This window comes from Podarcis vaucheri (genome assembly GCF_965113315.1).
Source record: "Podarcis vaucheri genome assembly, chromosome: 7".
NCBI lineage: Eukaryota > Metazoa > Chordata > Lepidosauria > Squamata > Lacertidae > Podarcis > Podarcis vaucheri.
This window is the reverse complement of record NC_138765.1, coordinates 27,046,285-27,068,603: the sequence shown is the minus strand read 5'-3', so window position 1 is coordinate 27,068,603 and position 22,319 is coordinate 27,046,285. Positions and strand designations below refer to the sequence as shown.

Here is a 22,319-nt window from a genome sequence, read left to right as displayed (position 1 = left end):
GGGTCTGAAATACCGGAGAGCTGCTGCCAGCCCGTGTATAGACTACTAAGCCAGGGCCCAGTGGTCTGTCTCATTATCTGACAGCTGCCTATGTTGCCCCCCTCACATCCCACTTCTGATGTGAGCCCCTGCACCACTTGAAGTTCAGCTATAGGGGCTCCATCTTCCATTTGTCAATATGGGGAAGTGGGGTTTGACTTTGTGGTTGATCTATCTATCCTGATACATTTATGCCACAATAGGTCTCATTTTGAGGAAAGTTGAGTGGGTGGGCTCTCAAAGCAGGGTGGGGAACGTGCAGCCCTCCAGATGTTGGTGGACTCCAACTCCCTTCGGTGCCAGCCAGCATAGCCATCAGGTCCAGGGATGATGGGAGCTGGAGTCCATCAACATCTGGAGGACCACAGGTTATCCATCTCTGCAGCTGCACTCCTGAATGCCAAGTGGTGGTTGTGGCTGGCTGGTAGGAAGACCACCAAAGCTGGATGCAGAGCCCCTGATGTTCAGAGCCAACAAAGTCCAGTTTGGTTCCCATCCTCCTCCCTGCTAAGATATACCAGGACAACACTCTTCCGTTGTCTCCCAAGCGGATGCCAACCAAACACTGGAGACTGAGGATGCTGACAGGCACTGCCACCCCCTGGCCTGTTTGTAAGCAAGACTCAAATGGCACTACTGCCCTCTGCTGGTTGCAACAATCATGTTCCCTATTCTTTGTGCTGCTCTGAATGAGGACTTTCCACAAGGGACACTGAGGGCCATACTAGACAGGAGGTGAATATCTCTTTTTGCATGTAATGTGAAGGTCTTTTTTTCCTTTTCTTTCAAAAATGCAAATAGCAGCTATTGGAAAGGGGAGGTGTTGAGCAATATCGGGATCACAGCAGGCAGGGAGAGGGAACGTACGGTAACTTTCCCCCCTGCTCCTCCTGCCAAAAAGCCCTCCCTCAAAGCTGCTCTTTGCACTGTGGACTTCAAAGGTGCCGTTTTCCTCTTTTCATGTCTATGCATGTCTTTAAAACTGTAGCTCTTTAACTGCTCTGCAGACCAGCAGGCAAGAAATGAACCTTTGCTCTCATTCAAGTTTCTGCTTATTTTTGCTACCGTAATGTTGCCTGGCTGAAGTTCTGCTAGTTCCCTTTTACAGTAAGTAGGAAAAAAATGTTCTGCCATGAATGCTCAATAAATAGGTTTTCTGGAGGATCCAGAAGAGCCAAAGTTTGGGAAACTCTGTTTTAATTAGTAGTAGCAGTAGTAGCAGTAGTAGTAGAAATCGTATTCGAAGTATTTGTATACCACTCTGCATAACATGTTATCCTGTGATAGTTTACTGTACAATTAAAAAACTTATTATAATACCTCCATTCGAAATATACAGGCCAGGATCCAGTCACACACATTGGTGCATAAGCAGCAATTTTTCATAAACATAAAGGGTCTAACACTCAATTCAGTATTTTATTCTTCTATTGCGACTCTGAAGCCAGCACAATTCTGAAAGTTGATTAACATACTGCATCTATTCCCCCCCCATCTATTTTGTGACGTTCACAAAGTTCTTTGGGGCAAAGTTCATTTTAAAGGGCAACTGAACTAGGCGGCATCCCCAAATCCAGAGAATGCAAAGCAGCAAGTGAGCTTTCCTTATTCCTCTGCGTGTGACGCGATCCTAGGTGGCATTGGAAAATGCAGGGCCGAGAGCATAACAAACATCTTGAGGCTTTGGAAGAGAAGAGCTTGGAATCAAAAGGTCTTACTGAAAAGACCCGCTAGCATCTCTGTATGTAGCAGAAAAAATGACCCAGAACCTGGCTAAGGAACGTGTCCTGGGTTCTTTCTTGATGGGCCAGAGCCAAGCTGTGTATGTTGTTCTTGGACTTGTCCACAATTCAAGCAACCCAATGCTATGCCATGATCTGGGCTGCTGCCAGGGGCATGTCCTCCAAATTGGCACTACCTTGGGCATAATTCCTACTCAATGCCAACATGGAAAGGGCCGGAAATTTGAAGCAAAGTGTGAACACACTGAGGATCAAAGAGAAGTTCCTTTGTGGCCCACGTCCAAGGAATGATGCTCTAGCAGTAGGGATATCACTGGAGGTTGGTACGTATGCTGATAGCTCCTTCTCCGGGTGATGAGTGCTGAAGCTGTTCTTCCCTTCCCCTTTTGACACTTCTTCAGATGCAGCCTCCACTCAGAAGCCTCTCCCTCCACTTGACTCCTGCTTTTTGCATTCTCCGCTTGGATGCTGTTTTCCCATGATATGCAAGTCTCTGTAGTCCTGATTGTGTATTTGTCTCTCCTCACTCTCCTGGTTTTTCAGGGGGTTTCTGGTATTAAAATAAAAATGTGTGGTTAGTTTGGAAACTTTTAATAACCTGGGGTGCGTGCCCAGGCTCACAGATCTCTCAAAAAGGCCTCAAAAAGGATACTGTAAAGGATGCAGAAAAGGGCAACCAAAATGATCAAGAGGCTTCAGAAAGTCCCCTGAAGGAAAAAGCAAGAAAGTAAAAAGAGCCTGCTGGATCAGGCCATTGGCCCATTTATTCCAGCCTCCTCATTTCCTAGCAGCTGCCCAGGTGCCCATGGGAAACCCACAAGCACAAGGCCACTGTCTCCAGCAACTGGTATTCAGAAGCATAGCCAACATGGCTTGTAGCCATCGACAGCCTTCATGAATTTGCCTGTCCCTCTTTTGAAGCCACCCAGGCGGGTTGCCATCACTGCCTCTTGCAGAAGCATGTTCCATAATTGAACTATGCACTGCATGAAAGTGCTGCATCTTCCTACATTCAGCCTCCCTGGGTGTCAGTGAGTTCTAGTGTCATGAGAGAGGGAGAACAACTTTTCTCTATCTACCTTCTCTATGCCGTGCCTAATTATTAAAAAAACTTCTATCATGTCGCCTCTTTTAAGGTGTAGTGTAGTGTTTAGTTTTGTTGTGCTTTTGTTATGCTCTGTTAGAAAGCCACCCAGAGTGGCTGGGGAAACCCAGTCAGATGTGGGTAGGGTACAAAAAGTATACAGTATTATTATTATTGGCCTTTTCTCTAAAGCAAAAGTCCCAAACATGGCAACCTTTCTCCATAGGGGAGTTGATCCTTTGGGCTTCCTTTTTCTGAAGCTCTTCCATCTCTGTAACTCTACAATATCCTTTTTGAGATAAGGCATCCGGAACTGTACACAGTATTCCAAATATGTTTGCACCACAGATTTCTACAACAGCATTATGAAGCCAGCAGTTCTATTCTCAGTTCCTCTGCTAAAGATCCCCAGCACGGAATTTGCCTTTTTCACAGCAGGGTTACAACTGGGGCCAGCCCTACTGTTAGGCAAAGTGACTGAGGCAACCACTACAGGATGCAGAAGCTGGGGAAGCAGCTACTGCTTCCCCAGCTATTGGAGATCAGACCTGCAAGTCGTATCCAGTGAAGTTCCATACAGAATATACCTACCTACCTATCTATTTATCTATCTATCGGACCAAAGTTAGCCGTGTTCTTTCATGTTCTTTGTATTAGTAGTGGCTCTACTCAGAGTAGGACTAACATTGGACACAACCCCATGTGTGCTATTTGCCCCCCCCAACCATCATCTTGCCCCCAGGTGCACCAGAAAGTCTATCCTGTTGTCATTACTCCCAGCTGGGGATGTTGGTGGTGAAGAAACGAAGAAGAAGACAAAATATGACTAAGAATAAAACTGCTGCCATTCACCTACAGAGCTATTTCAAAGGGCAGACTCCAGCATGAGCTGGAGTTGCAAATACAGTTTGATTATATTCATCTGGGCATCAATATAGACCATGGTTTCCACTCCCAGTACTGTTTTTATTGTCCTTCCAGTGCTAGGATAACTGTGTATCACCCATTGATCACAGTGCTTATTTTACAGATGATTAAGCTTTCAATTGTCACAATCTGTACTTTCTACATTCTACAGCCGTTTGAATCCACTGTTAACCTTTTTCTTTCTCTATACCCCACCCTCCCAACATATATTGCTGCCAGCAGAGAACATCTGATGAAGTGGACTTTAGTCCATGAAAGCTTATGCCTAATTCATTAATCTTTAAAGTGGCACAGGAGACTCTGTTTTTGTTTGTTTGTTTGTTTGTTTGTTTCATTCTTTCTTTAACAGACAATTCGCAGAGCAACCCTGCAGGGAGTTTATTTATAAAATAATTTGAAGGTAAAGGGGCCCCTGACCATTAGGTCCAGTCGTGGCTGACTCTGGGGTTGCGGCACTCATCGCGCTTTGTTGGCCGAGGGAGCCAGCGTGCAGCTTCCGGGTCATGACTAAGCCGCTTCTGGCGAACCAGAGCAGTGCACGGAAACGCCGTTTACCTTCCCGCCAGAGCGGTACCTATTTATCTACTTGCACTTTGATGTGCTTTCGAACTGCTAGGTTGGCAGGAGCAGGGACCGAGCAACGGGAGCTCACCCCGTCGTGGGGATTCGAACCGCCGACCTTCTGATCGGCAAGCCCTAGGCTCTGTGGTTTAACCCACAGCGCCACCCGCGTATATACTGCCAATTCATACAATATAACATCATGGTGTGCAGCAATATAAATAATATAAAAATAATTATGTAAATATAAAAATATACATCTGAAATACATATGTCTATCAAGTCTTACTATGCTTTCCCGACGCCTGCGAGCCCTGTGTCCTGGCCTGACAGCCTATGGTGTGAAGAAGTAAAGAAGAAAAGGTTAAATGGGGGGGGGGAGGCAGAATACGTGAAACCCTTTCTTTTTAGGAGGTGGTGTTCATGGAAATGAAAAACAAACAAGAATTGATACCAATCCCATTGTTAGCATTACTGGGGATATAGGATGAGCCAAATGAACACAGTTTGGATAAAGCATTGGTTTTATATTCATAACTAACTCAGTCAGGATGGTTATGGTAAGAAAACAGAAATATTTTAAAGGGATAAATAAGGATTTGTGTGGCTTTGTCAATTCTGGTCCGTAGCTATTACTGAAAAATCAACTGAAATTAAGGGATACTAAAAGACAAACAGCAGGAGATTCATTTTCAATTGCACTACAAAAATCATCATAATACAATCTCCCCACTTTTGCAGGGGCTATGTTCTCAGGTATATGTGAAACTGCGTATAGTCAAAACTCCACTGGGTTCAACAGCAGGTGGGATTGAAAAAACAAATTCCCCCTCCTCCCTCACAGCTCTTGTTGGATCCTAGAACCTGCCTTCCCCTAAAAGTATGAGAAACAGCTTCTTCTGGTTGTAATCCTCTGCTGCAGGGACAGGGAAGTGTGGCCTTCCAGATGTTGATGGACTACAGCGCCTATCATCCTTGACCATTGGATGTTTTGGCTGAGGCTTATGGGAACTGGAGTCCAAGAGCATCTGGGGGATAATAGAGGAAGGGTTGTGGCTCTGTGGTAGAACGTCTGCCTTGCATGCAGAAAGTCAATCCTCAACATCTCGAGGTAGACTTGGGACAGTTCCCCATGTGAAGCCCTGAAGAGCAACTGCCAATCAGTGTCAGCTATAATGAACCATTGGCCTGACAGTATAAGGCAGTTACCACATTTCTTCCTGTTTTCCAGTGGAAGGCCACAGGTTTCCAACCCCACTGAACTCAATAGGACTGATTTCTGAGTAGACATGCCTAGGATAGCTTTATCAGGAACCCACTGCCCTGCCTCCAGTCTACACCTCCATACTTAAGCCAGGGATGCGGCCATCCAGATGCTGGACTATAACTCCCATCATGCCTCACCACTGCCCATGCTTGCTGGGGCTGATGGGAGTTGGAGTCCAACAACATCTGGAGAGGCACAGGTCCCCCAGTCCTGCTTTAAGCCGGTGAATGCCTCTCCGAAGCAAGGAGGCACACTTTGGACTTCCCTATACAACTGGGAAAGTGTCCATGGGTCAAAGCATTTATCTTTAGGTTACTAGACGTCCCCGTTTCCCAGGGACAGTCCCTGGATTTACAAATCAGTCTCCTGACAAAATCCTATCATTCCTATTGAAGTTGAAAAGTGTCCCCAGATTCATTGGAAAAAAATCAGGTAACCTTAATTTATCTCACATATTCCTGCTCTCCTCTGCTTTTAATGGGTCCTGATGTCAGATGGATTTAGGCAGCCTTTTCTCATTCTGGCCACAAGACTAGGGATGGAACAGCAGAGCTAGCTGTAGGGCTGCTTAGTTGGGGGTCTAACCACTGCTGATGCAGCTTCTTACCTTGCTGTGCTGGACAGCTCCATTGCTATCTGAAACCTATTGATCACTAGCTCACTGGACAGCTCCCTGACCTTGCCAGTTGGGTGGAAAGCTCACAATGTAGAAGAGTTTGGATTTGATATCCCGCCTTTCACTCCCTTTAAGGAGTCTCAAAGCGGCTAACATTCTCCTTTCCCTTCCTCCTCCACAACTAACACTCTGTGAGGTGAGTGGGGCTGAGAGACTTCAAAGAAGTGTGACTAGCCCAAGGTCACCCAGCAGCTGCATGTGGAGGAGCGGAGACGCGAACCCGGTTCCCCAGATTACGAGACTACTGCTGTGAACCACTACACCACACTGGCTCTCTAAAGAAATAAAACCCGACACTATAGGAACGTTCACTCATCGTTTAGTATTGTAATAAATATAGGGCTTGTCCAGGATTTAGAATTGTAGATGTTCCTCCTCCCCATCAGCTAGACCCCAGGCCATGTGGTGGTGGGGCTTTCATTTTAAAAATTGATCTATTCTTTACATTATTAGTCACGTACTAATTTAGTCCTCTTAATCTGAGAGAGGCAGGTTCGAGCCCTTTATTGAGCAAATATTCCTGCATTGCAGGGGGTTGGACTAGATGACCCTCATTATCCCTTCCAACTCTAGAATTCTATGATTCTATGTCCAATTCAGTTTAAAAAATAAAATAGAGCACAAAATTAAATAATACAGTATCAGCATGAAAAACAAACACCTACAAATGGCAACAGTAATCCCATAATAAAAAAAAACACACACCAGAATTCTGAGATGCTGCCAGTATAAAGATTAAAATTATATTTCTGGACATTTTTAACCCTTTGCATCTGCTGTGGTCCCATTCTGCACTGGGGACGAGTGGCATGGGTTGATTGATTATAATGATATTTATTTATGTATTACATTTGTTACGTTGATATACCACTTTCCATCCAAGGAGCTAAAGATGGTGTCCATAGCTCTCTGAATTTTCATGGTTATCCCCACAAGGCCCCTGTGAGGCAGCTTAGGCTGAGATACAGCAATGGGCTGGAAGTCACCTGGTGAGCTTTGTGGCTTCTCTAGATATGAAACAGAGACTGAACAGGCAAAATTGGTTGTTTCTGGTAGCTTGTACTTCACAACATTTGTATAGGAAGGCACTTTCTCGTGCAGAGATGTGCTGGAAGTTCAGCGCTGACAAGGCCTCATCAAGGCATATGATGTGGGCATCTCGAGTGATATATTATTTTTGGTCTGAAGCTATTGTCCATATAAATCTTACACTGGCCAAACCTTTGACATTTGGAGGATGACCGTGTTCTTTTTAACTATATTCCTGTTGTGTGAGGATAAACAGCAAGACAGCAAAAGTGAATGTGGTGAGGTCTTGTGGTTGCCAGGAGACTTAAATTTTGAGCCTGGAAGGATAAATGCCCACCATCCATTAGGCAATAGTCTGAGGACCTCACCACCTTTGCTACATTTGAATATATTTTTGTAAAAACCAGTTTCACGTGGGTTCCTCTCTGGACATCTGGAGGACTTATAACAATTTTTATGTCCAATTTTAGCTGGAAGTACTGGTCGCTACTGCATTCTCAATGCGAGCTGACAGTGGGTGCTGTTATTATACTTTTCCCTGTGCTATTTTATTTTTTTGAAAAAAATAGTCTATCTCCTATCTTTCTCCTTTGATAAATATGACAATGGAGATGTGCATCCACTGTTAAAGGCTGCTTAGGGGATTGCTGACCAATGTTGTTTCATCTTGCAGTGTTTGGCTTTACATTCTTACCAAGCTATCCTGAGGCTTGCTGCTGCTGTCCTCTGAGCTTTGTGGCGGCTTGCGGCTGCTGTCCTCAGACCTTGGTGGCAGCTTGCGGCTGCTGTCCGCCGACCTTGGTGGCTGGGGGACGGAGAAGCAAGGAAGAAAATGCAAAACACCAGTAAGAATGTGTACAGGCAGCAATAAAACTCTTTGCATGGCAGGGGGTTGGATGACCTTTGGGATCCCTTCCAACAATGGTTCTTCCTGGCTCCTAATGTGCAACACTGAGGGTCGGGCTGGAATGGGGCTGAAACTCCAGAGGCTCCCTGGATTCTGTTAAATACATCTGATTGCATTTGCACCCCTCCCTGCACTTTCTTACCCCCCCCCCCCACACCCAATAAAATCTAGTTCCTGTGGCCACCAGAGGCCATCAAAGATACAGGGCTGTCAAAGATCAGAGGCTTCCAAATGCTCTTTTCATACAGAGACCATCCCTTGCACTACAACTCACATTGTTGCGGTATTGGCTGGTGCCCTTTGGAACTGACAGGGTGGTAGGTAGGGCCAGAGCCAATGACAGGCAGAGTCAACTGATTCTAGTCCCCTCCCCACCCCCCCACCCCAATGCTGATTTCTCCAAGGGTGACACTTAGGCTGAGGAGGAAGCTAACAGGAGTGCTGCCACTCCATCCTGGGCTGGTTGTAAATAAGAAGGCAGGCAGAAGGGGGCATATTGAAGTTGGAGCAGTGTTCCATTGACCCAAAGGAACCAGCCTCCATTGTGTTCCCAGAGCTAGGGGAAACACATGTTTTGAAAGATCTCTAAAAGCAGCTGTTTCCCATCTAATACTTGTTTGATCTTACAATAGTCTTGAGACTAGGCCAGGCCAGGCTTGCTGGGGCTGATGGGAAGTGTAGTTCAGCAACATCTGGAGGGCCAAGGTTCCCCACACCTGTCCCAGGCCAACACCTGAACCACGATGCCATACTGATTCGTGTTGGACTTGCACTCCCATCAGCCCCTGCTGGTGTGCCCAGCGGTTAGGGGTGGTATGGGATTTGCAGTTCAATAGCACCTGGTTGCTTCGCCATCTCTCAGTATGCCTTTGAAAACAAAACAAGACATGGGGGAGCATTGTGTCTCCATGCAAGTAAAGAACAAGCACAGCAGGGAGAAAAAGTGCAACCAAGCTGCTCCCAATGAAGCAGCTTTCTACTTGCAGGGTGGTTGTTTTTTTCTTGTTTGCTACATTGTGGGATAAGTGGCTGCCCGCCTGTGTTTGAAGCAAGTCAGTCCATTCTACTCCCTCATCCCAGTGCCTGTGGCATAGAACAGAATTCACACTGACCAAGAGAGCAATCCTACGTGCAAGAAACTGGCATAAACCAAGCTGGTGAAACTTAATCCAGTGTAATGTTACACCAGACCTGTCAGGGAACCGACATCAGAGCTAGAGGCGGAGGGAAGGCTCTCAAATGATGCTGGAGAAGGGCCCAGCAGGGAGAGAGGCAGCTCCGCAGATGGGGAAGCAAATCAGCGCAACACCAGGGATATAGAGGGGCTGATGGGGGAATCGGCAAGAGGGCTCCAGGACTCTTCACCGGACACCAGCGGGGAGAGCACGGGTCCTCCGCTACCCACGCCCACCCTGCGCAGAAGATTTCCGCGCAGAGAGAGTAGGAGGAGACTGGGTGTCAAACAACTTTTATGTTGGAAAAGATTTAAGAAACGCCTACTGACGGATTCTGCTAGCGACTGAGGCAGCCACGAAGTGAAGGGCTGCCCAGACTGAAAGGTTTAGCAAGGCAACAAAGCCTGGAGAGGCGGCAACTTACGCACGAGCAACCCATACACATTACAAGACCCAAACCCTGTTCCCTAAAGCCTGGCAAAGGGAAAACTAAGCCTTTAAAATAGGCCAGGTTGCTCAATCATGTACCTGAGCGGAACAGGCTTAGGATCCAGTCTCCTCACCTCTCTGGTCCCACCCCTGCCATACCCCCAGAATGAAAATGGAGGACAGCGGTCGTTGGAGGAGAATGCCACATGGCAGAGAGGGAACAAAAGGAGGTGCAAGGGGTTCACAATCCACATTACGTTGGGGGTGTGGGTGGGCCCTTAGTGCAGGTGCCAGAAAGCTTTAGCCCCCTAGATGTTGCTGAACTCCCAACTCCCACCAGCCCAAGCAAGCATGGACAACAGCTAGAGATGCTGGGAAGTGGTAGTTCAGCAATGTCTAGAGGGCCAAAGCTTTCCCACACCTGACGTTGTGTTATCTAAATGGTGAGAATTTGAAATTCATGTGAGGGGATGGAAATGTGACAAACGGGGTGCCTTTGTTTTTTGCTGAAGGCTTTTATTTATTTTACCTAGGGCAGTATACAAAATTGTGATTCCCCGCCTCCCTTCCTCATCTGCAGTCTGAGGTTACAAAGGACATTTCAAGCAGGACATTGCGCCCTGTGTTTAATCCACAAAGCCAAACAGTTTTAAGCTCCTCTTCATCAACTCATCCACATGCACTAAAAGGCTGCCAAGGGGGTAAATAATGAAAGTGGTATCTTCTGCAATATATGTTTCTACAGACTTACCAAATTAATCTGAGTACTTGGAACATTTGGTACAGATGGTCCCGGCTGGGGGTGTGGAGAAAAAAAAGAAGAGAAAAATGGAAAACCTAAATAAGGAAAATCGTGCAGGCAAAGGAAGCTCATTTTGGCTTCTCGTGTGGAACAGCCGCCTTTTGAAGACATAAACACACACCCCTCTTTTATTATTATGGCTTTAAGTTACCGGTATATGCTGTTTGATATAACAACACCATTAAATTACAATAGGAAAACCACAAGCAAAACGTAAATGCACAATATAAAAATGTAGTAAAAAAAAGAATCCAGTAAAAGGTTTTGCAAAACATTTCACACCCTTTTCTTAGCACACCATTTCTGATATGACGGTACATCCAAAGTTAGATGTTGACATTCACATGTGACAACTCTGATATGACAATCCAACATGTTGTGAATATCCAAAAACATGGGGACATAGGATGCTGCTGTATGCAGAATCAGAACCTCTGCATCTTGCTCAGTATTGTCTGCACGACAGAATTCTGCTCCCCCCAACCTGTCCGTTTATTGCTCCGTTTCCCAGTCAGTACTGGCTGGTGCCCATTGGGACTGGTAGGGCAGAAGGCGGGGAAACCATTGGTCAGTGGAGCCAATCACAGGCAGAGCTACCCTCTGACTGGCTGTAAGTAAGAAGGCAGGCAGCTTCGTGGGGCATGCCCCTCTTTCCCTAATGGAGCAGCCTCCACTTCCACCAGACCTTCATTATCTGTAAAATGGGGGAGTCGCATCCGAAATATAAGGAAAGGCTTCTAGTCTGCACCTCTTGGGCAAGGTTTGCCCAAGATGGACTGGTGGCAGGCCAGAGGTTCTCCACCCCTGGTATTGAGGGAAATCATATAGTAAGGGTGCAATCCAACACCCTCAATTCACTGCTCTGATTGAGGGAGAGGTTTCCCTTCACCCAGTGAAGGGAGCTCCACTAGCCTCCACGGCCCCATGGACTGGTGTTGGTGTTTTCCCACTGGTGTGAAGTTCCTGGTTCTGCCTGCTGAAAGGGAGCAGAAGTACTGGGTGGAATAATAATAATAATAATAATAATAATAATAATAATTTATTTGTACCCCGTCCATCTAGCTGGGTTTCTCCAGCCACTCTGGGCGGCTTCCACAAAGACCAAAAATACACTAAGATGTCACACATTAAAAACTTCCCTGAACAGGGCTGCCTTAAGATGTCTTCTGAATGTCAGGTAGTTGTTTATCTCTTTGACATCTGATGGAAGGGCATTCCACAGGGTGGATGCCACTACCGAGAAGGCCCTCTGCCTGGTTCCCTGTAGCTTTGCTTCTCGCAATGAGGGAACTACCGAGAAGGCCCTCAGCGCTGGACCTCAGCATCCAGGCAGAACGATGGGGGTGGAGACGCTCCTTCAGGTATACTGGGCCAAGGCCATTTAGGGCTTTAAAGGTCAGCACCAACACTTTGAATTGTGCTCGGAAACGTACTGGGAGCCAATGTAGGTCTTTCAAAACTGGTGTTATGTGGTCTCGGCAGCCGCCACCAGTCACCTGGAAGTATTACCAGGGAAAGGGGTGTGTGTGAAGTACTGCTGGGAGACTTCACCCCACAGCTGGGCACTCCAGGAATAGGGAGTGACTATGGTGGGCTTGGATCCACTGGATCTCAAGTTGACCAAAATGCCACCACTTGTTGGCGCCGAGCTTGACTTGGTCCCTTCCAGGCCCTAAGCCAAACAGCTTAATATCCCACTGTGCCATTCACAGGCATGCACCAAAAAGGTGTCAACTGTACATCGTCTAACTTATACGTTCCTACAGCCTTACCAAACTCAACCGATGGATCGGAGATTTCGGTGGAGCCTCTGATGGCTACAGTGTGGTGGAGCAAAGAAGAGAAACACAAGGTATAAGGGAAAGTGTGCCGCCAAAGAAAACTTGTGTTGGCTCTGCCACAACCACCTTTTAAAGCCACCCCCAACCCATTACAATCAAGGAGTGTGTGGAGGGAAAAGCCTGGACCACACCAGCTGGCTCCACCACGGCACATCCCCCATCTGAAAAGTGCTGGGGATGACCTACAAAGCCCTACATGGCTTGGGCCAAAGCTACCTGAAGGACTATACCTCCCTATAGGAGCCCACCTGGGTTTTGAGACCTTGCAGGGAGGCTTTTCTCTCAGCCCCGCCACCTTCACAGGAAAATTTGGCAACAATGCAAGGGCCTTCTTGGTGGTGGCTCCAAGAATGTGAAGCTCCCTTCCATGGTAAGCTAGGCCCTCTCTGCTTTCCTTTCACTGGAAGGTCTTTGACCACCAACTGGCTGCTGTAGCAGTGTCTCGTGCAGGTGGATGATATTCTTAATTTTATGTTTGGAGGAGGAAGGTTTTTCTGTTCAATTTTTAATAGGGTTACTCTCTCTCTCTCTCTCTTTCTCTATATATATATATTCAAATTGTTTGTATTTAGTTATCTGTTTTGATTTATGCTGTGAGCCACCTTGGATCCCGCACTGGGAGAAAGGTGGGATATTGAATGAATGAATGACTAAAAGAGGAGCCTATGCATTTATAGCTGAACGTGCTCCCCTTTAGACATTGTGTAGACATATGGACATTGGGGTATGAGGCTGGCACGAATGTCCCAATTTTCCAGTCACACAATTTCCAGACACGTAGACTGGGAGCACCCTCCAAGAGGGTTACTGTATGTGGGAAGTAAGAACCAAGGCCAGGGATGTGGTTGAAGGAGTGGAGGTTTTCTGTTCTATTTCATTTATCCATTTCTTTACATTTGCATGCCTCGGTCTGGTTCCTGTGCTCCGAGGTCATTGGAGGCTGTCTTTTAAACAGGGACTGTCTTACCTATTTTCCTACAGAGCATGTTGGAGTACAAGCCCTCTTTGGTCCTCAAAGCTCTATGTGAATGTAACCTCCAGAGGGGGGGAGAGACACTAGGGCACAACCGCCAGCTTCTGTCACCGTTCTGATCACTCTGCACAATTTGTGAATCTTGTCAGAACCCATGGCGAAGGACGGGCAGCTGCTCTCCCATCGTGGGAGATCTTGCAATGTGTGATCACTTATAACCACAGTGCCCCTCCAGGTGGCAATAAAGGAGTATCATCAGAGAAGCATTTAAGATAAAGTGGAATGATGTGCTGATGGTGCCATATAAAAGGTCCATATAGTTAAAGCTATGGTTTTCCCAGTAGTGATGTATGGAAGTGAGAGCTGGACCATAAAGAAGGCTGATCGCCGAAGAATTGATGCTTTTGAATTATGGTGCTGGAGGAGAATCTTGAGAGTCCCATGGACTGCAAGAAGATCAAACCTCTCCATTCTGAAGGAAAGCAGCCCTGAGTGCTCACTGGAAGGACAGATCCTGAACTGAGGCTCCAATACTTTGGCCACCTCATGAGAAGAGAAAACTCCCTGGAAAAGACCCCGATGTTGGGAAAGATGGAGGGCGCAAGGAGAAGGGGACGACAGAGGACGAGATGGTTGGACAGTGTTCTCGAAGCTACCAGCATGAGTTTGACCAAACTATGGGAGACAGTGGAAGACAGGAGTGCCTGGTCCGGGGGTCACGAAGAGTCGGACATGACTAAATGACTAAACAACAACAATGCGGTGTTATTGAAGCAATGAAATGTTGCAGAAGACACCCACAAACACCCTCACTCCAGTCTAGAGGGGGCCCTCAGCAAGCAGCTTGAAAACCCTCTCTGTCACTCACAGGAACACATGGGAAAGCTGTATGTTGATATGAATAATGAATGTTATAGCATCCACAGTATAGGTTTCTTAAGTCTTACCAAACTCAACCGATGAGCTTCAGGCTTTGGAGGTCTTGTTGCCTTCTCCACCTTGTTGGAGAAACAAGAAAAATATGAAACATGAGTAGGGAAAAGAGTGCAGCTGATGGAATATTATTTAAGCTTTATGCACCCTGACTAGCTTATTTGTGGGTGAGGGTGGGGGGAGAGTTTTAAATGGTATCCGGAGATGACCAATTAATCCCAGCTTGGTGTTCTCCTCTTCCAGGGTCACTGTTTGTGGCTTGCCAGAAAAGAAGAAATGCCTTTAGAAAAAGAAGATAAATCTGCATACATTTTCCACCTGCTGTTTTATTATTTATTTCATAAAATGTGTACACCACTCAGTTGTAAAAAATGAACAAACAACCCAAACCCCTCAAAGTGTTTTACAAAAAACAAAACAGTAAAATCAATAAAAATTTACAACTCTCCTTTAAAACATACAAAAGTTAAAATACTAAAGCAGATTAAAATTGCTTAAGCTTTCTAAGCATCTGGGTAAAGGTAAAGGGTAAAGGGACCCCTGACCATTAGGTCCAGTTGCGGACGACTCTGGGGTTGCGGCGCTCATCTCGCTTTATTGGCCGAGGGAGCTGGTGTACAGCTTCCAGGTCATGTGGCCAGCATGACTAAGCCACTTCTGGCGAATCAGAGCAGCGCACGAAAATGCCGTTTACCTTCCCGCCGGAGTGGTACCTATTTATGTACTTTCACTTTGATGTGCTTTTGAACTGCTAGGTTGGCAGGAGCAGGGACACCCCCCCCCCGTTGTGGGGATTCGAACCGCTGGCCTTCTGATTGGCAGGCTTGTCAAAAAAGGAATGTTTTTAGCAACCACCAAAAAAGAGCTGCACTAACTGCAGCTTCTGGATCAAGTGGCAGGAACTGGGACAGAGCAGCACATCTGATTATATCAGTATTGTAATGAGTATTTTATGTATGTAGCTTAGAGGTTTCGAGAATTAAGTGGTATATAAATAATAATATATATATGTTGTGATTTCACAGTATGAAAACTACTTAGAGCATAACACGAAAAGGGAAATTAAGATGAGCCTGCTGGATCAGGCCAATGGGCCACCTAACTTAGGATCCTCTTCTCACAGTGACCGACCAGAGTGGGTGGTATATCAATAAATTGTCTGAAACTGATTTTAAGTTCAGATTGCAACGACTGTTTCAGAATGACAATATATCACCAGACAGAGCTTTAAAACAAAGCATTCATGCCCAGCCACTGCAAGAGGCGATTGCTGGGTATGCCAGGGCAGACAGCCCAACCGGGAGATTGCTCTTCTTCCTTCCTTCCTTCCTTCCTTCCTTCCTTCCTTCCTTCCTTCCTTCCTTCCTCCCTCCCTCCCTCCCTCCCTCCCTCCCTCCCTCCCTCCACAGCCCCAGACCTTGAGGTCATGTTATATCGGTAAATCACAATGGTTAGCTTGCGATACATCACGATATTGAAAACTGCCCAGCCCTAGATGCCAGTGTAAAACCTGCAAGCAGGACCTGAGCTCAAGTGCCCTTTCCCCCGCTGTGGCGTCCAGCGACTGGCATTCAGAATATTACTGGCTCAGACAGAGGAAGCAGACCATAGCCATCAAAGTTCGTCTCCATTGATAGCCTGGAACTATCAAATCCTCTTTTAATGCCATGTAATCTGGTGGCCGTCACGGCCTCTTGCGAGGAGGAGGTAGGAATTCCACAGTCTAACTTTGCACTGTGTGCAGAAGTTCCCCTTGGACCTGTTTCTTTTGCGGTACATGAGAAGGACCACAAGCTGCTGATCTACCTACCGGAGTCACAGACTGGCGCCGTACTCTCATGGCAGCTGATTTCACCCCTCCCTTTTGGAATTCCACGTCCGGGTTCATCTGCCAGAGAAAGAAGGCAAAGAATGAGGGCAATTTTAAGAGAGAATTGTGTGTGTGTGTGTGTGTGTGTGTGTGTGTGTGTGTGTGTTGTTGGCTTGGGCCACAGAGGTACAGTGGCCATGTCTAGACTGGGGACCCAGAACATGTACCTGTGTCCATTTCGATGTGTAAAAGAGATGGAGGTTTTTGGTGAGCCAGAGCAGGAGCAAATGAGAGGTCTGTGCATAGGAGCCAACTCCTGGGGGGTCTTTGGCTCCCCAAAATAAAATCTAGTCCAACCCCCTGCGATGCAAGAATCTTTTTTAGCCCAACGTGGGGCTCAAACCCATGAACCTGAGATTTAGATTTAGATGGATTTGGCTTCATACCACTTTAAACATCCATGGCTTCCCCCAATAAATCCCCACAGAGCTACAATTCCCAGGGTTCCCTGGGAAGAGGGACTAGTTGTTAAATCACTCAGGGGATTGTAATTCCATGAGAGGAATAAGTGTCTCTCCGCATCCGTGACAATCTACAGTTCCCATCATTATCTGGGGGAAGCCATGACTCTTTAAAGCAGTATGATACTGCTCTAGATGAAGAGTGCAAATGGGTTCAAAGAGTGTGGCAAGTGGTTGGGCAGGCTGTCTGAAGCCCACTGGGTTTGAGGACAGGATCTCTACCACAGGGGAGGGGGACCTTCAGCCCATGGGCCAAATTCGGCCTGAAAGGCTGGCCAAAACAACAGGGCGCCAAATTTAAACAGCCCCAATTGTGCAAAGCGACAATTGGGAATGTGTTCTAAGCCATGCACTCCTGATAGCTCCTTGGTAGCAGCTCTTGCCTTCCACACTGTTTCTGTTCAGAGCGCATTCAAGCCCTACTGCTTTCTGATAGGCTTGAACCTACCTGTGCTGTGTGATGCCAAGAGATGAGCCTGTTGGCATAATGGCTCACCAGACAAAAGTGCTTCCCAGTCCCTTTCCAACAGTGCAAGACATACAACCTGTTCCTTTCTACTCCTCTAGGACTTTGGGCTTGCAAGCTCTGTTTTTTTTTATCAGTTTCCCGAGACCCACCACAGAGCCCAAGGCTGGCCCAAGACATTTTGGCACCTGAGGTGGACCACAAAACGGTGTCCTCTCCCCCGAGGGAAGAAGGGGTGAGTGAATATCTACATCAGGAACAAGGAGGGAGGGCATGAGTATCTATATTGAGATCTGCTGCTGCTGTGGATCCTGACACCTGAGGCAGTCACTTCACCTTGCCTTATGGGTGGGCTGGCCCTGACAGGGCCTGATGGGAGTTGGAGCCCAATGACAAATGGAAGGCAGCACCTTGGCTGCCCTTGAGCGAGGAGAATGACTTGTGATAGAAGTAATGTTGATTGATGTGGAATGACCTGCTCCCCGCATTGCCTTCAAAGGCATGAAAAAGCAACCATACCTTTTCCAGGCTAAACATTGCACTGAGAACATCGCCACCCTTTGGTTGCATGGGATCCGCATTAAGCATACTCTCCGAGATGTTAGATCCACGGATGTTTCGCAGAACCACCTCTTGCTCCTGATCTACATTGAATTTGATGGACCTCACTTCATCGACTATTCTGTGGAGAGTAACCACAGAAGAAAGAATGCTGGAGACTTGCTTCATCCATTGAAGATGTGCCCCTGGCACCTTCACTATACTTTCAATTCTATGCTGAAGACATATCTCTTTACCTTGGCCTTTGACACCTGAGATGTGTGACAAATAGCAGCTCCTGGGAGGCAGGGAAGGGGAGGCCAGGGAAGCAGTTAGGGAGGAATTTAAAAGTCTCCCTCCCTCTGCTGCACTCCTGGTCCAGTTTGCTCCACCCACTTTAGCTGCTTTAAAGAAAAAGAAAAAAGTAACAGGATCACAGATTTCCCCGGGATGGGCCAGAGCTCAAGAGGAATAATAATAATAATAATAATAATAATAATAATAATAATAATAATTTATTATTTGTACCCCGCCCATCTGGCTGGGTTTCCCCAGCCACTCTGGGCGGCTTCCATAGAAACCAAAAATACAGTAAAATATCACAGATTAAAAACTTCCCTGAACAGGGCTAGCTTAAGATGTCTTCTAAATGTCAGGTAGTTGTTTATCGCTTTGACATCTGATGGGAGGGCGTTCCACAGGGCGGGCGCCACTACCGAGAAGGCCCTCTGCCTGGTTCCCTGTAGCTTTGCTTCTCGCAATGAGGGAACCGCCAGAAGGCCCTCGGCGCTGGACCTCAGCGTCCGGGCAGAACGATGGGGGTGGAGATGCTCCTTCAGGTATACTGGGCCGAGGCCGTTTAGGGCTTTAAAGGTCAGCACCAGCACTTTGAATTGTGCTCGGAAACGTACTGGGATCCAATGTAGGTCTTTCAAGACCAGTGTTATGTGGTCTCGGCGGCCGCCCCCAGTCACCAGTCTAGCTGCCGCATTCTGGATTAGTTGTAGTTTCCGAGTCACCTTCAAAGGTAGCCCCACGTAGAGCGCATTGCAGTAGTTCAAGTGGGAGATAACCAGAGCATGCACCACTCTGGCGAGACAGTCCGCAGGCAGATAGGGTCTCAGCCTGCGTACCAGGTGGAGTTGGTAGACAGCTGCCCTGGATACAGAATTAACCTGCGCCTCCATGGACAGCTGTGAGTCCAAAATGACTCCCAGGCTGCGCACCTGGTCCTTCAGGGGCAAAGTTACCCCTTCAGGAAGGGTCAGTGGGGTGTCCTCCAGATGCTGCTGAACTACAACTCCAACCATCCTGGACCACTGACCCTGCTTGCTGGGTTTGCTAGGAGTTAGAGTCCACCAAAGACCTGGAGGCCACCAGGTTGCCTTACTCTGGCTTTGGGGATGGGGTCAAGTCAGCTCTTCCAGTTAGGAAGTGACATTTGAGGTGCTTCTCAACCTTCAGGAGAACAGGCAAGACTTACTGGTCAATCTCATCCCGGATCACCCGGTATGCCTTCAGGTTCTCGTGGATTGCTTCCAGGACAACGCAGAGTTCTTCGCAGGTGCCTTCATTCAGGTTGCCCAAGTTTCCAAGGCTAAGCAAATTCTGGTGGTGCACCATGGGTGTAGCACGCATGACCTCTCTTACATGCAGAGGTTCTTGGTGACTTGGTTCAACATCATCATCACTGCCTTCCTGCTCAAGGAGGAATATAGTTAGGTCCCTGTATTTGTTCCAGTGTCATAAAATGACAGGGGCCATCCCAATCCACTGAGCTTTTTTCCCCTGGTGTCTCCCTGGATTGAAATAAAAATTTTCAAAACTCCATTCAGTATTCCACCTTTCCTCCAAGGAGCTCAAAGTGGCATATGTGGGTCTCTGTTTCCCCATTTTTATCTTCACAACAACCCTATGAAGTAGAGTCAGACTAAGAGGCACTGGATGGTCCAAGGTCACTCAGGGAGTTTCCTGGCTGAGTGAGGCTGTGAACCTTGATTATTAATTAATTTTTATTAATTTATTATTTATACCCCACCCATTTGGTGGGGCTTCCCCAGCCATTCTGGACGGCTTCCAACAACATATTAAAATACAGTAATGCATCAAACATTAAAAGCTTCCCTAAACAAGGCTGCCTTCAGATGTCTTCTAAAAGTCTGGTAGTTGTTGTTCTCTTTGACATCTGGTGGGAGGGCGTTCCATAGGGCAGGTGCCACTACCAAGAAGGCCCTCTGCCTGGTCCCTGTAACTTGGCTTCTCACAGTGAGGGAACTGCCAGAAGGCCCTCGGTGTTGGATCTCAGTGTCCGGGCTGAACAATGGGGGTGGAGACGCTCCTTCAGGTATACTGGGCTGAGGCCATTTAGGGCTTTAAAGGTCAGCACCAACACTTTGAATTGTGCTCAGAAACGTACTGGGAGCCAATGGTCTCCCAGGTCTTAATCTGACACTTTAACCTCTACACCACATTGGCTGGCAGCCATGAGAATCACACACCAGAACTTGGAACCCTGAGGAGGGAACAACCATATAGTGGTAAAGTCTTCCTTCTTAGGGTTTTCATCAAAGAATTCCACAGGACTGATTGCAAATATTTTTTTAAATGGTTCAGACAATATAACTGTGTCTGTTTTATTGATGTTGAAGGGCAAACTGAATAAAGCTGAGAGTTGGGATAGGGCTGAAATTCAGTTCACATGAAAGTTGAAACTAAGTAGTTTGCACTTTCCAAAATAATATGCAATCCAAAACATAGCCAACTCTTCAAAACTCACACTTCTCTGAATTTTTCAATGTACTTTTCGGGTTGAGTAATGTGTACAAAAATGCATCTTTGAGGGGAAAGTGTGCCTACAAATGGATATATTAGTGAAAATAACATGTTTTACATTGGGGGAAGTGGCTAGGCAAAACTGTGTACGTTGGGCAAAATTGCATACAAAAAAGTATAGTAGGCAGACAAAAAAAGTCTATATTAAACAAAATTGCATACCAAAATTTCTATATTGCAAAAAAAAGCAAAATGTGTATACATGCAAAAAAAGCATACAAAAAAAATCAATATTAAACAAAAATCCATGCCAAAATAGGTATACAGTGGTGCCTCGCAAGACGAAAAGAATCCGTTCTGTGATTCTCTTCGTCTAGCGGTTTTTTCGTCTTGCGAAGCAAGCCCATTGAAGGATTAGCGGCTTTTAGCGGCTTTTAGCGGCTTATCTGCTGATCGGATCAGCTGATAAGCGGCTTAGCAGCTTAGAAAAAGGGGGGGAGGAAAAAAACCAGCAAGAACTCGCAAGACATTGTCATCTTGCGAAGCAAGCCCATAGGAAATTTGTTTTGCGAAGCACCTCCAAAACGGAAAACTCTTTCGTCTAGCGAGTTTTCCGTCTTGCAAGGCATTCGTCTTGCGGGGCACCACTGTACTGTATTAGTAAAATGCTGGTGAATGAGGCCTTTTTACTTTTTTAGGCTCCTAAATGGCATCTTTCTGTGCCAATTTCCCACCTGGCTTCCCTCTCCAGCCCTTGAATTAATACTCACATCCATTCCAGCGTCGGTCATATTGACAGGGATATGAGCTTCCGTCTGCTTCTTCTCTTTGTATTCACTTACAGACCGTTCTAGGTTCGTCGTCACCACAGCCACAAGCAGATTTGCAAAGATGAAGGCCCCAAATGTGATGAAGATGAAAAAATAGAGAGCCCCACCTATCTCCAAAGCAAGACCTTCCTTTCTGTAAAGGAAAGAAGGAATGCCATTGTTAAGTTGTCGGTGAACATATCAGAAGACACAGCGATTCTTCAAACAGCTCTTGTTTATTCACAGGCCAGAACAGAACTGAACTGAAGGGTTCAGCCAGCCTGCTTATATAGAGCTCCACTAGAACGCAACAGTAACCATTTTCTGTAAGCATCCAATCACTGAACGTCACTTTCAATCCCTTATTTGCATATGTGGACCTGAGTGAAAACTATCTACAGTATCCCCCTGCTGGCCCAGGGTGAGAACTTCAGTACATAACATTCATCACCAAAGCGGGTGGGCGGGAACCCTTTGCCACTACTCTGAGGATGGGGCCATGGCTCCCATATCCTTTTCTCTCTAGGCCAGGGATGGGGACCTTGCAGGCCCTCCAGATATTGTTAGACTATCATCCCATGACTACTGGCCATGCTGGCTGGGGCTGATGAGATTTGGAGTCCAGTAGTGTCTGGGGAGCACCAAGCTCCTCATTCCTGATCTAGGGCTCTGATGTCAGTCTGAAGGCTCATGCAGAATAATTTTCCTCTGCGATTCCTAGGCGCAGGTCTGTATTTTTCCGATCTGCGTCCAAGAGTTTCACCCACCTCCCCTACTTCCCAGTGAAGACCAGCTCTTCAACATTCTCGGCAATCCATGGGGAACCCCAACTGCTGTTTGTTCTGATTCAGCATTAAAGAGCAGCTTTTCCTGGGGAAAGCAGTGGGACAAAAGGAGAGAAGAGCACTTTGGCGTGCACCAGGAAAGCACAGACTTGTGCCTAGAAAGCATTGGGCAAAAGATCAGTGTGGATGAGCCTGGGACCAGTGCTCTACTATTCATCAAATCAATTTTAT

The 22,319-nt window shown here is 46.7% G+C and overlaps 1 protein-coding gene across 5 annotated transcripts in view; it reads right to left on the bottom strand.

Moving 5' to 3' along the window:
* Nucleotides 1-1,437: 1,437 nt before the first annotated feature.
* CATSPER4 (cation channel sperm associated 4) overlaps nucleotides 1,438-22,319 on the bottom strand; it is a 35,806-nt gene continuing 14,924 nt past the window's right edge. For 2 of the 5 annotated variants that reach the window (XM_082231686.1, XM_082231690.1), the window contains 10 exons: nucleotides 21,265-21,457; nucleotides 19,206-19,420; nucleotides 17,702-17,864; nucleotides 16,196-16,273; nucleotides 14,400-14,450; nucleotides 12,411-12,455; nucleotides 10,588-10,632; nucleotides 8,020-8,130; nucleotides 4,643-4,687; nucleotides 1,438-2,331 (listed from right to left, as the gene is read on the bottom strand). In XM_082231686.1, coding sequence (XP_082087812.1) covers nucleotides 2,305-2,331; nucleotides 4,643-4,687; nucleotides 8,020-8,130; nucleotides 10,588-10,632; nucleotides 12,411-12,455; nucleotides 14,400-14,450; nucleotides 16,196-16,273; nucleotides 17,702-17,864; nucleotides 19,206-19,420; nucleotides 21,265-21,457 — 973 coding nt within the window. In that variant the 3' untranslated portion in view covers nucleotides 1,438-2,304. Of the gene's footprint in view, nucleotides 2,332-4,642; nucleotides 4,688-8,019; nucleotides 8,131-10,579; nucleotides 10,633-12,410; nucleotides 12,456-14,399; nucleotides 14,451-16,195; nucleotides 16,274-17,701; nucleotides 17,865-19,205; nucleotides 19,421-21,264; nucleotides 21,458-22,319 lie in introns of all 5 variants that reach the window. The other 3 variants (XM_082231687.1, XM_082231689.1, XM_082231688.1) reach the window with 3 other exon arrangements.